Raw genomic sequence first — 14,704 nt, 5'->3', positions numbered from 1 at the left:
TGTCATTATTTCACCACTAAGGCCTATTTATTGCCTTATCTCCTTAATCTTACCTCATTTTCACACACTGTATTTAGACTTTTTCTATTGTATTATTGACTGTACGTTTGTTTATTCCGTGTGTAACTGTGTTGTTCGTGTCACACAGCTTTGATTTATCTTGGCCAGGTCGCAGTTGTAAATGAGAACTTGTTCTCAACTGGCCAACCTGGTTAAATAAAGGTACAAATACATATAATATAAAAATACATTACAGCATATCAATGAATATTTGGTGTTTTGTATCACTTGCACTTGTAGAGGCCTTAACAAAGGCTTCCAAACCGGCAGCGACTACAGGGCAAAACAGGCCAAAGGAACATGGCAAAATGCTCAAACAAAGACTTGCTACCACTCTTATCCATCCCCTATACATTTTAAATTGATGGGGCACTGTAACCACATAGGAGTTAGATTGGTACAGCATTCTCACTAACAGGTGAAAAGAATAGTCTCTTACAAGGTACGCCTCAAAATATATTAATGAGCCATAAACAAAAAGGTTCTGGCGCACCAAAAATACAGTACGGTACTGTATTCTGTGGAAAGGAATTACACTACCATTCGAAATACAGCAGCTCTTTGCCGGCACACATTTTCCCAATGCACCATAATTTACCTACCATGGTCCAAAGTGTGTAAAGTATTCTATCTGACCTGCTGGTTGTACGTCAGTGCCACTTACTGGCATACAACCAGCAGGTCAAATGATGGACTGATGTTTTTACAGGTATCGAAAAGGTTATTTAAGTAAAGCAACACACCAAGCATTGGAACACATTGTTAATTTATTCACATAATTCAATTTAGACATCGAGTTACAGCTTGCTGCTTTCATAAGAAACCTCATGTTAGAATACCCTCTGACTTCTAGGATGAGACCTGAAAACCTTACAGGATACTAATTAGACTGAAGGGAACCTCTGAAGAGATGCTTGAGCACATTCATTTAATTATCACAAATCGGAGTTTCCTTTTCTTTAACATTAACTTAACAAGTTGTGCTTTGGGGTCAGGACGGAGGGGAGTGATAGACTGTTTGGCAGTTGAGTGACGGGATGGTTTAGGCGGCTTCCTCTTCTCCCTCCTCTTCAAACTCGCCCTCCTCAGCGGTGGCATCTTGGTACTGCTGGTACTCAGACACCAGGTCATTCATGTTGCTCTCAGCCTCAGTGAACTCCATCTCGTCCATACCTTCTCCGGTGTACCAGTGAAGGAAGGCCTTACGGCGGAACATGGCAGTGAACTGCTCAGAGATACGCTTGAACAGCTCCTGGATAGCTGTGCTGTTGCCGATGAAGGTGGCAGACATCTTGAGGCCGCGGGGTGGGATGTCGCAGACAGCGGTCTTCACGTTGTTGGGGATCCATTCCACAAAGTAGCTGCTGTTCTTGTTCTGGACGTTGAGCATCTGCTCGTCCACCTCTTTCATGGACATGCGACCACGGAAGATGGCGGCCACAGTGAGGTAACGGCCGTGACGAGGGTCACAGGCCGCCATCATGTTCTTGGAGTCGAACATCTGCTGGGTGAGCTCAGGCACGGACAGGGCGCGGTACTGCTGACTCCCCCTGCTGGTGAGGGGGGCGAAGCCGGGCATGAAGAAGTGCAGGCGGGGGAAGGGCACCATGTTGACAGCCAGTTTGCGGAGGTCGGCGTTGAGCTGGCCAGGGAAACGAAGGCAGGTGGTCACTCCACTCATGGTGGCTGACACCAGGTGGTTGAGGTCTCCATAGGTGGGTGTGGTGAGCTTGAGAGTGCGGAAGCAGATGTCGTAGAGTGCTTCGTTGTCGATGCAGAAGGTCTCATCTGTGTTCTCCACCAGCTGATGCACAGAGAGGGTGGCGTTGTAGGGCTCCACCACTGTGTCGGACACTTTGGGAGAGGGCACCACGCTGAAGGTGTTCATGATGCGGTCAGGGTACTCCTCACGGATCTTGCTAATGAGCAGGGTGCCCATGCCAGAGCCAGTACCCCCACCCAGGGAGTGGGTGAGCTGGAAACCCTGGAGGCAGTCACAGCTCTCTGCCTCCTTCCTCACTACATCCATGACAGAGTCTACCAGCTCTGCTCCCTCTGTGTAGTGGCCCTTGGCCCAGTTGTTTCCAGCTCCACTCTGGCCTGCAGACAGAAGTGTCATAAACCATTATTTCCTGGACAAGATTTTAGAAGTAGCCTACCAACAAATCTCATGTCTGCACTGAACATACCAACCACTCACCGAAGACAAAGTTGTCTGGCCTGAAGATCTGTCCGAAGGGGCCAGACCTGACAGAGTCCATGGTGCCCGGCTCCAGATCCACCAGGATGGCACGGGGACATACTTCCCACCTGAAAAATCAAATCAAAATCAAATACATTTTTATTTGTCACATACACATGGTTAGCAGATGTTAATGTGAGTGTAGCGAAATGCTTGTGCTTCTAGTTCCGACCATACAGTAATATCTAACAAGTAATCTAACAATTTCACAACAACTACCTTATACACAAGTGTAAAGGAATGAATAAGAATATGTACATAAAATAAGAAGAGGGAAATGTTGGGTATACTGAAACTATTGTTGCTGTACATGTTTTATATATGTATTATTTGTTTGTATAAGTGTAATCAGTTAATTTTTCCTAATTAAAACAGCAGTTGATTTAATTGCGCATGTTTCAATAATTGGAGACATTGTGGTTTATGTATGAAATGCTATATAATGTGCATACTGTACCTGAGGCCTCATTGTAGTACACATTGATCCTGTCTAGCTGCAGGTCGCTGTCTCCATGGTAGGTTCCAGTCGGGTCGATGCCATGCTCATCACTGATCACCTCCCAGAACTGAGACGAGAGAGAATGAGTGAGAGAGAGTGAGGAGAGTACAGGGGGAGGAGATGCAAGTCAATAGCAATACACAGAAGCATCCATTTAAAACGCAAATTAGAATATAAATAAATAGATAATGCAATGTGTATTTTCTGTTGCATGGACATTTACCTTTTCAGAAGCAACACAAATAGCATGACTTGCATTAAATAATCCCTTTACATAATTTTGGAATCGTCTAAATGCTTCAAATTAAGCATTAAAATGCCATTTAGACCGAAATATTAATCGGATTGAATATGTAATGACCTAAGAGGGAAGACCGAGGTATTCTAGTAGGCTACCATATCTTTCCCTTCAACGCCCATATTACATGGACCCCAAATAACCACTGGGAATGAATCAGCGGAAACAATAAAAATTTTAAAAAATTTTTAAATCAGGGCATGCCATATCGTATGCAACATCGATTAAAAATTAGTTTATCTTGTTCACGGAATGATCATGCATTTTTCGTCCATGGTAGCCTATAGGCCTATTATAGCCCATCGAGGATGCAGTCTTATGGGTGGATTACAAGCGGCCATTCTTAATTTAGCTACGCACTACGCAGAGAGAACGAGGTTTATCTAGGTCGCATGCAATCCCCAAATGAAGCAATCTATTTTATTGATATACAAACAAGAGAAGAGTAATACCTTGGCTCCAATCTGGTTTCCGCACTGTCCGGCTTGCAGATGCACTATTTCGCGCATTTTGGATGGAAGGAAGGGCGTTAGCTGTGAAGATTCGACGGTGGAACGAGAAGGTACTGGGCTTGGAGGACTCTCTTTGTCTTCTTACCCAGCTGACTATCTGATGGACCCGCCTCTCCTGCTACTACTGGGCCGAATCGGTGGTGCAACCTGACGTCATCCCCATGGTAACGAAAGACTGGAGGAAAAGTGGGATACGTCGTCCTAGGCTCGTGGAGAGAGCGGATAGGATGCTGTGATTTGGAACTCGCCATTTTATTTATTTTATTTTATTTAACATTTATTTAACTAGGCAAGTCAGTTAAGAACACATTCTTATTTACAATGACGGTCTACCAAAAGGCAAAAGGTCTCCTGCGAGAATGATAAATAAATAATAATAGTAATAATAATAAATACAATATAAATACAGTGCAAAAACACATCACAACAAGAGAGTCAACACAACACTACATAAAGTGAGACCTAAGACAACAACAGAGCAAGGCAGCAACTCATGACAAAATAGCATGGTAGCAACATAACATAACAACAACATGGTACAAACATTGGGCACAGACAACAGCACAAAGAGTCATGAAGGTAGAGACAACAATACATCACACAAAGCAGCCACAACTGTCAGTATGAGTGTCCATGATTGAGTCTTTGAATGAAGAGATTGTTCCAGAGATGCGTAGTTACACGACTATAGTCACTGAGTGGTGTAGTGATAGCTGCATGCATCCTACAATAACATCTCTTGTGAGTAGCCTGAAATTATCATCGTCATCAAGCCACTAATGAATGTTCATAGATTTTCCCCAATAATATAAAGTGGTCACAATCACATGTAGTGATTGCTACAAACCACACACTGTGGACTAATGTTGAGAGTTTCAATTTCCTTGGTGTCCACATCACCAACAAACTATCATGGTCCAAACATACCAAGACGGTCGTGAAGAGGGCACAACAAAACCTTTCCCCCCTCAGGAGACTGAAAAGATTTGGCACGTGTCCCCATATCCTCAAAAGGTTCTACAGCTGCACCATCAAGAGCATCCTGACCGGTTGCATCACCGCCTGGTATGTCAACTGCTCGGCATCTGACCGTAAGGCGCTACAGAGGGTAGTGCGAACGGCCCAGTACATCAATGGGGCCAAACTTCCTGCCATCCAGGACCTATTTAATAGGCAGTGTCAGAGGAAAGCCCATAAAATTGTCAGAGACTCCAGTCACCCAAGTTATAGACTGTTTTCTCTGATACTGCACAGAAAATGTTCCTGGAGTGCCAAGTATAGGACCAAAAGGCTCCGCAACAGCTTCTACCCCCAAGCCATAAGACTGCTGAACAATTAATAAAATTGCCACCGGACAATTTACATTGACTCCCTCCCTTTTTTACACTGCTGCTACTCGCTGTTTATTATCTATGCATAGTCACTTGTGTTACTTTTTATTATTACTTTTTATTTTAGTCTACTTGGTAAACATTTTCTTAACTCTTCTTGAACTGCAATGTTGGAGGGCTTGTAAGTAAGCATTTCACAGTTGTATTCGGTGCATCTGACAAATCAAGTTGGATTTGATCTGATATTGACACCAAGCAACAATAACAAATATTTAAAATACCACACTGGAGCTGGAGGCAGATGGTTGATTTGTTTTTAACCAATATCCTGAAACGTTGAGTTTTCAAGGGAAACACAGGCTAGCCCCTCCAAACCCCTTTCTCCCCCTGTGAACCCCTCTTCATCCCCTTTCCTAATGTAAATGCAATGAAACTGCACAGGCTTTTGGGGAAGAAACTTGGTTTGCCATTGAGGTTGTGGAAGGGGAAGATTAGGCCTACAGAATACCTTTTGAAGCTTTGCTCTATATGAGCATTCATTGGTGTCAAAAGCACTGGCATATAATTATTGCTTTAGATTACACAGTTATCCCCATTGTAAGTTTTATTTGCAAATAATGAATTTAGTGCAAGGTACAAACAGGTATAACAGTTGTATACAATAGGTAATGATGTGTATGGTGTTTACGTTAGGCCTACATTGTACCTGCCTTTGTTATAAACATGTAAATTCATATGTTTTAGGAACACAATGTAATGTGAGGCCAATTTTATTTATGATGATTTTACCAATAATTTTGGTTGATCATATTTTCATCCTGCTTCATGAGATATATCTTGACAGTCGTCTTTCACTTTTCAGTCTTTTAAAGGCTTTTAAAGTTATTGATTGTGTATCTCTATCCACAACCTTTAACAATGTTGCAATTTAAAACATGTAACAGGTTCTAGGCTAAACCAGTTTGCAGCTATTCCACATGTGACCAATAGGGCTCGACTTCCTGTTTCACGTTGCTGTCTGTCACGCAGTACTGTGTGTCTCTGGAGTCACACACAAACACAACTCAACAGACAGGAAAACAGCCTGCACTTTTAAGGTCTGGCATTACAACAAGAACAATGGAAGAATAGGCACTTTGAGTATCTGTTTTGAAAATCAAAAGGGAGGTGATTTCTGAAAGACAACGTAAATAATCTCCACGTTTATATGCTTGACATGGGAATGTAGTATTGTTTAAGCCAGAGGATATCTTCTTCACAGACTCCTGGTACCTGATCAGGTGAAGACATACATGTCATCCAGTGTGTGTCTCCCAGAGGAGGATCTCTCCTGTCCTGTGTGCTGTGACATCTTCAGAGACCCTGTCCTCCTACCATGTAGCCACAGCTTTTGTAAGACCTGCCTACAATGCTACTGGAACACCTCAGCCCTCAGACAGTGCCCTGTCTGCAGGAGAAGAGCTTCCAAGCGCACCCCTCCCTCCAACCTGGCTCTGAAGAACCTCTGTGAAGCTTTGCAACAGAGGAGGATTCAGAGCTCAGTCGAGGGGAACCGTGTACTTTGTAGTCTACATGGAGAGAGACTCAGATTCTTCTGTCTGGTGGACAAGCAGCCTGTCTGTGTAGTGTGCCAAGCCTCGAAAATACACAAGAACCATGACTGCATACCCACAGAGAAGGCAGCACAGGATTGCAAGGTGAGAGACTGAATAATAATTGAAATGATAATTGAAATGACTCTAGTATGTATATGCATGAAATAATTTGGCAATGTCTGTTTTCATAGTTAACGTTGCCATTTTCTCATGTAAGGAGCCTGTGGCCCCTGGCAGTAGAATGCTGTTAATCAGGTCTATCCTGACAGTATATGTGAGTGTACAGTATTAGCAGAGAAATATAGCAGAGAAATGTAAAAGTGTGTAAAGTATTATATCTGATCTGATCTGGTTGTACGTCAGTGAGTGGTGTTGATGGACATACAGTGTGTTTGCAGAGTAAAACATCTTTAAACATAATAAATTATCTCAGGTATTGAAAGGGTTATTTTAGTCAAGCGACACACCTGGCATTGAACCTATTGTTAATTTATTTCACATAATTAAATCTAGACGTTTAATCGAGTTACAGCTTGCTGCTTTCATAAGAAGCCTCATGTTAGAATACCCTCTGACTTCTAGGATGAGCTCAACGTAGCACTGAAAACCTTACAGCATACTCTGGACTCCCTCATTAGACTGAAGGGAACCTCTGAAGAGATGCTCGAGTCCATTAAGGTAATCTCCACAGATGTCATCTCAGTTTCCTTTTCATTAAAATATAACTCAAATCCATCAAGTTGTGCTCTAACTGCCCCTCAGAATCAGGCCCTGGAGACAGAGAGGCAGATAAAGGATCTGTTTGTGGAACTCCACCAGTTCCTGTATGAGGAAGAGGCAGCGAGGCTAGCTGCTCTGAAGGAGGAGGAAGAGGAGAAGATAGGGCTGATGAAGAGTATGGTGACAAAGGCTGCAGCAGGGATGTTAAACCTCAAAGAGACTATAACAGTCTTAACACAGGAGATGACTGATGCTGAAGACATGGCAATGCTCCAGGTTTGTACTGGCACAATTTACACTTTACACACAAATTTTAAAAAGCCAGAATAATTGTTTTTGAGGAGGATGGGATTTATTTTTTTTATTCAGCCACAATATTACACTTTCTTTTTTTCAGAATTGTAAAGCCACTATAGAGAGGTATGTTGAAATCCCCCACCTCTCTCTGTCAATCATTCTATTTTTCCTCCCTCTCTCTGCTTTGGAATATTGAACAGGACAATTGTATTATTTTGTCATTTCAGAGCCCAGTGCACAGGGCAGGGCCCGGAGAGGATTTCAGGGGCGCTGATTGATGTGGCCAAGCACCTCTGTAACCTCAAGTACAGAGTCTGTAAGAAAATGCTTCTGCATGTTGAATATAGTAAGTCAATTTCAATGGTTAACAGAGATGAGGAGATAAGGAGGTTAACTCCCACAGCATTTTAACCTGGCGGAGAGAAGCTAAAACAGTGGTGAGTGACCCAAACCCTTTTCCTGTCTCTAACCCAGTCTCTGGCCCATTTCCTCCTCTTCAGCTCCTGTGACCTTGGACCCAAACACAGCCACCCCTGCCTCTTCCTGTCACATGACCTCACGTCCCTTCAGTACACCAGCCAGCCCCACCGTCTCCCTGACAACCCTGAGCGCTTCCACATGAGTGCAGAGGTCCTGGGCATGACCGGGCTTTGCTCAGGAAGCCACTGCTGGGTTGTGGATACAGGATGTAACAACGACTGGATTCTGGGCGTGGCCTGTACGTCTGTCACCAGGAATGCGGAGGTCCAGGCCCGGCCGGAGAACGGGTTTTGGACCATGTGTCTGCGAGACAGGGAGTACAGAGCGATGACCTCACCCCCAACAGCCATGACAGTCACAGAGAAACTCAAGAGGGTCAGAGTGCAGCTGGACTGGGACAAGGGCCAAGTGTCTTTCTTTGACCCTGCTGATGACGATACACCCCTTTACTCTTTCTCACACACGTTCACAGAGAAAGTGTTTCCGTATTTTTATACGCAAAGCAAACACCCTCTGAGAATCCTACCTGAGAGGATGTGTGTTACAGTGCAACAGAGTGGGACAGGACATCCCTGTACAGTTCCCGACTGATCATTTTTTACAATATATTAATTTGTCAACCCACAAATAGTTTGACTTTTATTTACAGTTAGTGCATGTCTACTATATATTTGATACAAGCACAAGTTTACAGAAATATGTTTCCTTTTTCATCTACTGCAGGTGACCTTTCTTACAAGTATCTGTTCTGGTTAAGAATTTCAATAAGGGAACAAACAATCTGTAAAATTATATAAATCATTAAAATGTGTTGTTCAGAACTTGACACAAATTGTAGATCAGACAACCAAAATCAGTGAACCATTGAAAGTGTCAGATATTTTGTATTTGTAAATACAATTACCTTCGCTGAGAACACAAAATCTTACGATTTTCCCATCCTAGATAAAACAAATACATTTTCTTTCCATAGTTGAGTTAAATGAACTTATTCACTATTAACCAGTTATAACATGTTAACTGCTATAACATAGAACAATTATTATAAAATGAATAGCTCTAGCCACGCATTGTACACTTTGTGTTCATCTTTTAATCTTGATGGGGTGGTGATTTTGGCGTACCTTGGATGATAGGGGTTCATTTTAAACTGGGTGGTAAGATCATTTTATTCCATTTGATGTGTTATGAAGGCGCTCAGGGTTGTGGAATAGTTCATTTTTCAGGGGGTTGTGGATGAGTCCATGTTAAATACAGGGGTGTCAGAAGGGTCTCTGTAGGAAGGAGATGGGCGGCGAGCCCACACTGCTGGGGCTGTGGAGGTGTGACTCATACGAGCCAGGGGTCATACCCATCACCCCCTTTGTCTCCGGCGTCTCCCCTCGCAGGAAGTCATCCTCATCTGCATCCGAACACTGAGACAGAGAGAAAACAGCCAATCAAACCACAAAAACAACCAATAGGGAGACACACAGCATCCAATCATGTGTGTCCCTGAGAGAATACAAGACTGTCTGTGTTTTACCGGTCTGACTCTCTTGGTGGTGACTGTGTCCACCTCAGTGTCTGCTGGCTCCTCCCACACCTGGTAAAGGGGCTCGATGAGTTTACTTGACCTGGAGAGGAGAGAAGAAAAACATGATCAGAAATGGAAAATTAACTCTCTTCTTAGAGTTCAGGTTGTACTACTGCCATTTCCAATTTCTCCTGTTTTGTGCCTACTGATATGTGGTCCCTGAGAAGGGTTCATGGGTTACCTCTTGAGCACGTAGGGGTCAAAGGGGAAGAAACTGTCCAGGGGGTTGGTGTTGGTGGACACACAGTCACCCCCACGGAGCTGCGGACCACGGGGAGAACATGGCGGTTGTTCCTCTCGATGATGGTGTAACAGAACACCAACTGGTACTTTCTGTGGATGGATGGATACACGTCTGGGTCAAACAACCACTTCACATTTTTAGAAGCAGACAGAAACTAACACAGTGCTGTGGCAGAGTGTAATTGATGTGCGACTGGCTTAAAGGGTGGTTGGTCGGTGTACCACTGTACCTGGTGATGGCAGCAAACATGTTGGTGACGGCAGGCAGGCAGACCTTCAGAGGGTTGAGCTGACACATCACTATCCTCTCTAGGTTCAGACTCTGCAGGTACGCCAGCCCTGGGAGGGAAACAGACATACAGTTATATAATACTGGAAACTGGTAGAAAGCCCCCCCTTACAGACACACAGTTATATAATACTGGAAACTGGTAGAGAGCCCCCCCTTACAGACACACAGTTATATAATACTGGAAACTGGTAGAGAGCCCCCCCTTACAGACACACAGTTATATAATACTGGAAACTGGTAGAGAGCACCCCCTTACAGACACACAGTTATATAATACTGGAAACTGGTAGAGAGCCCCCCCTTACAGACACAGTTATATAATACTGGAAACTGGTAGAGAGCCCCCCCTTACAGACACACAGTTATATAATACTGGAAACTGGTAGAGAGCCCCCCCTTACAGACACACAGTTATATAATACTGGAAACTGGTAGAGAGCCCCCCCTTACAGACACACAGTTATATAATACTGGAAACTGGTAGAGAGCCCCCCTTACAGACACACAGTTATATAATACTGGAAACTGGTTGAGAGCCCCCTTACAGACACACAGTTATATAATACTGGAAACTGGTAGAGAGCCCCCTTACAGACACACAGTTATATAATACTGGAAACTGGTAGAGAGCCCCCCCTTACAGACACACAGTTATATAATACTGGAAACTGGTAGAGAGCCCCCCCTTACAGACACACAGTTATATAATACTGGAAACTGGTAGAGAGCCCTCCCACAGAGATTGACAGGCCAGTGAGATATATCAACTGATACAATAAAAAACTAAATTATTGTATCTGTGCAAGTATGTGTTTTACACGCATGTGTAATCCCCTACCTTTCTTCATGTTGCCCTCCAGGATGCTCCTGTGTCTGAAGATGAGTGTGTAGAAGACAGCCTGGCAGGCGTTGTAGAAGGGCCCGTGTAGCGTGATGTCACAGTAGGCCCGGGAGCCAGAGTCCTGGCTGTCTATGTATAGGTGGAGCCAGGGACCAGCAGGTCCAGACACGCATGTACCGTACTGCAGGACAGGCAGAGAATCTTAGTTAGGGAGTTAGGAGGGACCAGAGAGTATGCTGCATAGAACCAACCACACCCCAACATGCTCTAAGGAGCCCTTTCTGATCAGCAAAAGTAGGGTGTGACTCACGCAACGGGCAAGGAAGTTGGCACGGGCCAGGAAGCTACCCATGTAGCCAGCGGCAGATTGGCGCAGTACTGCCGGGTGAGACGTGCTCTGCAGTAACCTCCACAGGTGTTCCAGAAACGCCTCTGCCAGAGCCTGAGAGAGCGGTCAAACACACAGCCAATCAATCGAGTTACCCACTCAACCGTTCTATAAAATGCCACTACTATAAAGCCGCACGGATGCACACTGTTGCGAGTACTGACCAGTCTGAAGCTGCAGAGGTAGAAGAGGGCGTATTGGACGTGACAGGAGGCGTGTGTAGGTAGGATAAGTTTATCAAACACACACACCAGGTCCTTGTACAGATCCTTAGTCCGCTCCACATCCAGACAACCTGCCAGAGAGAGTAGAGGGGGAGAGAGATGGAAGGGGGGAGAGAGAAAGGAAGCAGAGTAAGCACTGTCTTGTCATATGTCTAGTGAGTGTGTGTGAAGACCCTGTGCTCACTGTTGACATGGCACATGTCCTTGATGAAGGCCAGCAGCACAACCATGAGAGTGTCCAGTCTCTCAGCGACAGGGTGGACCATCACATTGGTCCCTGCTGGACTGGACTTCACTGAACAGACATCCTCATCCTGTGTGAGAGAGAGAGAGGAGGGAAACGTCACACCACATCAGTCGCAAAATGGAGAACTAATCACACCAGTGACTGTTGTATGTAAAACATAGCAGATATAGTCAATCACCATGTCAAAGAGGCCCTCCTCCTCCTGCTCTCCTTTCAACTCCTGCTGCACAGCATTCTCCTCCACCTCCTCTATCTCTCCCCGGGGAGCACTCACCTGGAACACAACACACCATGTTAGCACACAAAAAACACCTATTTCTCAGTGAAGAACTGGAAAGCCAAAACACTAACACACACTTACGTCCAGTTTGAGCATCCTACTGATGATGAGTTCCAGGATGTCTCGTCGTAGAGAGGGGATGTAAACCGCCACCCGCAGAAGGTTATGGACATAACACTCCTGGGGAGAGTGAAAGACAACCATACTGTACAACAATCTGACAATAAAAAAAAAACATGAGGCTACCAACCGCAGCCACTGCTTACCAGGGTTCTGGAAGATTTCTGCACAAAAGGAAAGTTGTCAATCAGAATGGGCATCAGGAAACAGCTGGTGCTGAAATGAGAAGGACAAAAACATATGTTTGTTACCAGTTTGCATTGGGGGTCAACAATTCCCAAGGTCAGACCTGGGTTTGAAAATGATCCAGCAACATGTTGTAGGATTGTCTTATGGCTACTTACGATGGGACATATCTGCCAATCAGCTGCAGGGCCTGGTGACACTGGTCAAAACTTCTTGGAAGGTCTTCAAATCAAGAAAGAAGAGAAAGGGTTAAAACTGTGCAGAAATGAAAAGTATTTGCCGTTTTGAACGAACATCCAACGTTGAACAAGTTGGATCTGTGAACTGGGTGTCATTATAACCTTTATATTGGAATGGAACCTTTATATTGGAATGGAACGTTGATTCTGTAACGTTTGAAGTAAAAACAAAATTGTAACATTGAAGTAAAACTAAGATTTATGAGGAAGTCTGTCAGCCTGACAAAATCATAAGTGGTGGGACTCCTGCAGTGAAAGTCCCCAGTGCTAGAGCCTCCGTGCATTATCTTATCTACACCTCACCTCCCCTCTTATCATCCTCACTCTTCAAGGACTTTAGAGGTGTGCCTAGTTTCCCTAAAAGGACGAGTGGAGTAGCCTTTTACCAACTGCAGTCTCAGGTCACTATGAATTTACTGCAGTGTGTATTTCAATGAAACATTTCAGGGACTGTCTGTTGAACAACCTTGGTTTCCCATCACAAACAGTAATGAAACAGTAACACCTACTTTCATCGTCATCATCCGAGTCAGAGATGTCCACTCCTCCCTCACAGATCTTCACTCTCTCTGGAAAGGAAGGAAAAACAACACGTCTTCAAAGTAGCCATGTTGAGTTATCAGAATGTCCACGCAGACAGACAGGAACTCACTGGGTTTGAAGTTGGAGACCACCATCTTGAGGCAGGCCCGGAGGTAGACCGTCTGGGCAGATACCAGGTTACCGAGGAAAGACAGATACTCCTCCACTACGGCAGGGCTTCGGCCCAGCCACGGCAGCCTCTGGTTCACAGAGACACAAGGGGTAGATACAGCATTAGAAAACTGTTCCTGGACTGGGCAGTACTGTCCATCTCTTGATTCAAGTGTTCCATCCTCACCAGAGCCACATAGATCAGCTGCTCATGGTCTTTGCTGAGTTGTGTCACACAATTCCGGAACTCCTGCAGCCAGTTGATGATTTGGGCATCCTGTCAAAAAAGGAAGACATTCTATTATCATTAAGACCTCTGGAAACATCCTTGTTACACTGTACATGTAGCAGAACTGCTAGTCGTGCTCATTTACCTTGATATCTGGATCTGCCAGCTGATGTTTCAACAACTCATAGTCACTGGTGTCTCCCTTGAAAAACAACCAACCAGCAGCAAATACTGTCATATGTATACCAGGTTATAACTACATTCCAGAGTGAATCACATCAGTGTATAAGGCATCCAAGTTTGGTGTCACTGGATTGGAAATCTCACCTGTTTGAATTTCGCTAACGTGGCAACAACATTTCCCCCAAACCGCACCGTCTTCAAGGGGGGAGTGTTCATGAAATCTCTCCCCTCAATCTCCATACTTTACACACACGCGCTGGGGAGGGAATGAAGGCAACAATAGCGCGCGAGTAAATTGACTGAGCTACAGAGTGGTAAGCAAGTATTGTGAAACATAAAGCATGACACAATTCAGTTAGCACAGCTTGCTATAAATGTGCTAGTTACTATTAGTTTGATGGTAATTCGTTTACAGAAACGTATTTGAAAGGCTTCAGTCTTACAAATGAAATTAAATAGTGTTCAGATAGCTACAATTCTATTTGCAACACAAAATGCTGTTTCGATCCTGATACAATTAAACGTGCCTTCTCCATGCCGCTAACTTCACAACAGGAAGAGAGAATGGTGACCGATTTTATTTACGGAAATGAATGGTAGATTCTTCTTTCTGTACTAGCGCCGTGGTCTTCTATGGTGCATTACTGCTACCTACCGTGGCGGAGCAATAGGCATATTTGATTGAACAGTTCCGTCAGAAAATGTCACCTTTGCCATCGCGGCCTATCTGGATTGAGCGTTATCAATCCGAATCTAATATTGCACTCTAAAGTTTTGGGGAGGGATTAGAACATTGGACACGGCATTTGGGCTCCCGAGTGGCGCAGCTGTCTAAGGAGTCACTACAGTCCCTGGTTCGAATCCAGGCTGAATCACATCCGGTCGTGATTGGGAGTCCCATAGGGCGGCGCACAATTGGCCCAGCATAG

General features: G+C 44.4%; 2 protein-coding genes and 1 pseudogene across 2 annotated transcripts; 1 reads left to right on the top strand and 2 right to left on the bottom strand.

Moving 5' to 3' along the window:
- Window positions 1–809: 809 nt before the first annotated feature.
- On the bottom strand, window positions 810–3,714 carry LOC115104337 (tubulin beta-4B chain-like; annotated as a pseudogene).
- A 2,233-nt stretch (window positions 3,715–5,947) lies between these two features.
- On the top strand, window positions 5,948–9,096 carry LOC115110821 (zinc-binding protein A33). The gene is given in 7 exon segments (XM_029636742.2): window positions 5,948–6,639; window positions 7,120–7,215; window positions 7,300–7,533; window positions 7,655–7,677; window positions 7,782–7,900; window positions 8,055–8,087; window positions 8,090–9,096. Coding segments are annotated over 7 exon segments (1,446 nt in total). The 5' UTR covers window positions 5,948–6,234; the 3' UTR covers window positions 8,626–9,096.
- Window positions 9,097–9,226: 130 nt separating this feature from the next.
- On the bottom strand, window positions 9,227–14,296 carry rrn3 (RRN3 homolog, RNA polymerase I transcription factor). Its single transcript, XM_065010276.1, is given in 19 exon segments — window positions 9,227–9,449; window positions 9,560–9,650; window positions 9,792–9,867; window positions 9,870–9,943; window positions 10,084–10,192; window positions 10,984–11,139; window positions 11,142–11,187; window positions 11,297–11,428; window positions 11,539–11,669; window positions 11,783–11,912; window positions 12,024–12,119; window positions 12,207–12,305; window positions 12,392–12,461; window positions 12,590–12,653; window positions 13,180–13,239; window positions 13,323–13,452; window positions 13,551–13,640; window positions 13,738–13,794; window positions 13,920–14,296. Coding segments are annotated over 19 exon segments (1,860 nt in total). The 5' UTR covers window positions 14,016–14,296; the 3' UTR covers window positions 9,227–9,296.
- Window positions 14,297–14,704: the final 408 nt, after the last annotated feature.

This window comes from Oncorhynchus nerka, linkage group LG26 (genome assembly GCF_034236695.1).
Source record: "Oncorhynchus nerka isolate Pitt River linkage group LG26, Oner_Uvic_2.0, whole genome shotgun sequence".
Classification (NCBI taxonomy): domain Eukaryota; kingdom Metazoa; phylum Chordata; class Actinopteri; order Salmoniformes; family Salmonidae; genus Oncorhynchus; species Oncorhynchus nerka.
Note: the sequence above shows the minus strand (reverse complement) of the source record. Positions and strands in the feature narration are given on the sequence as shown.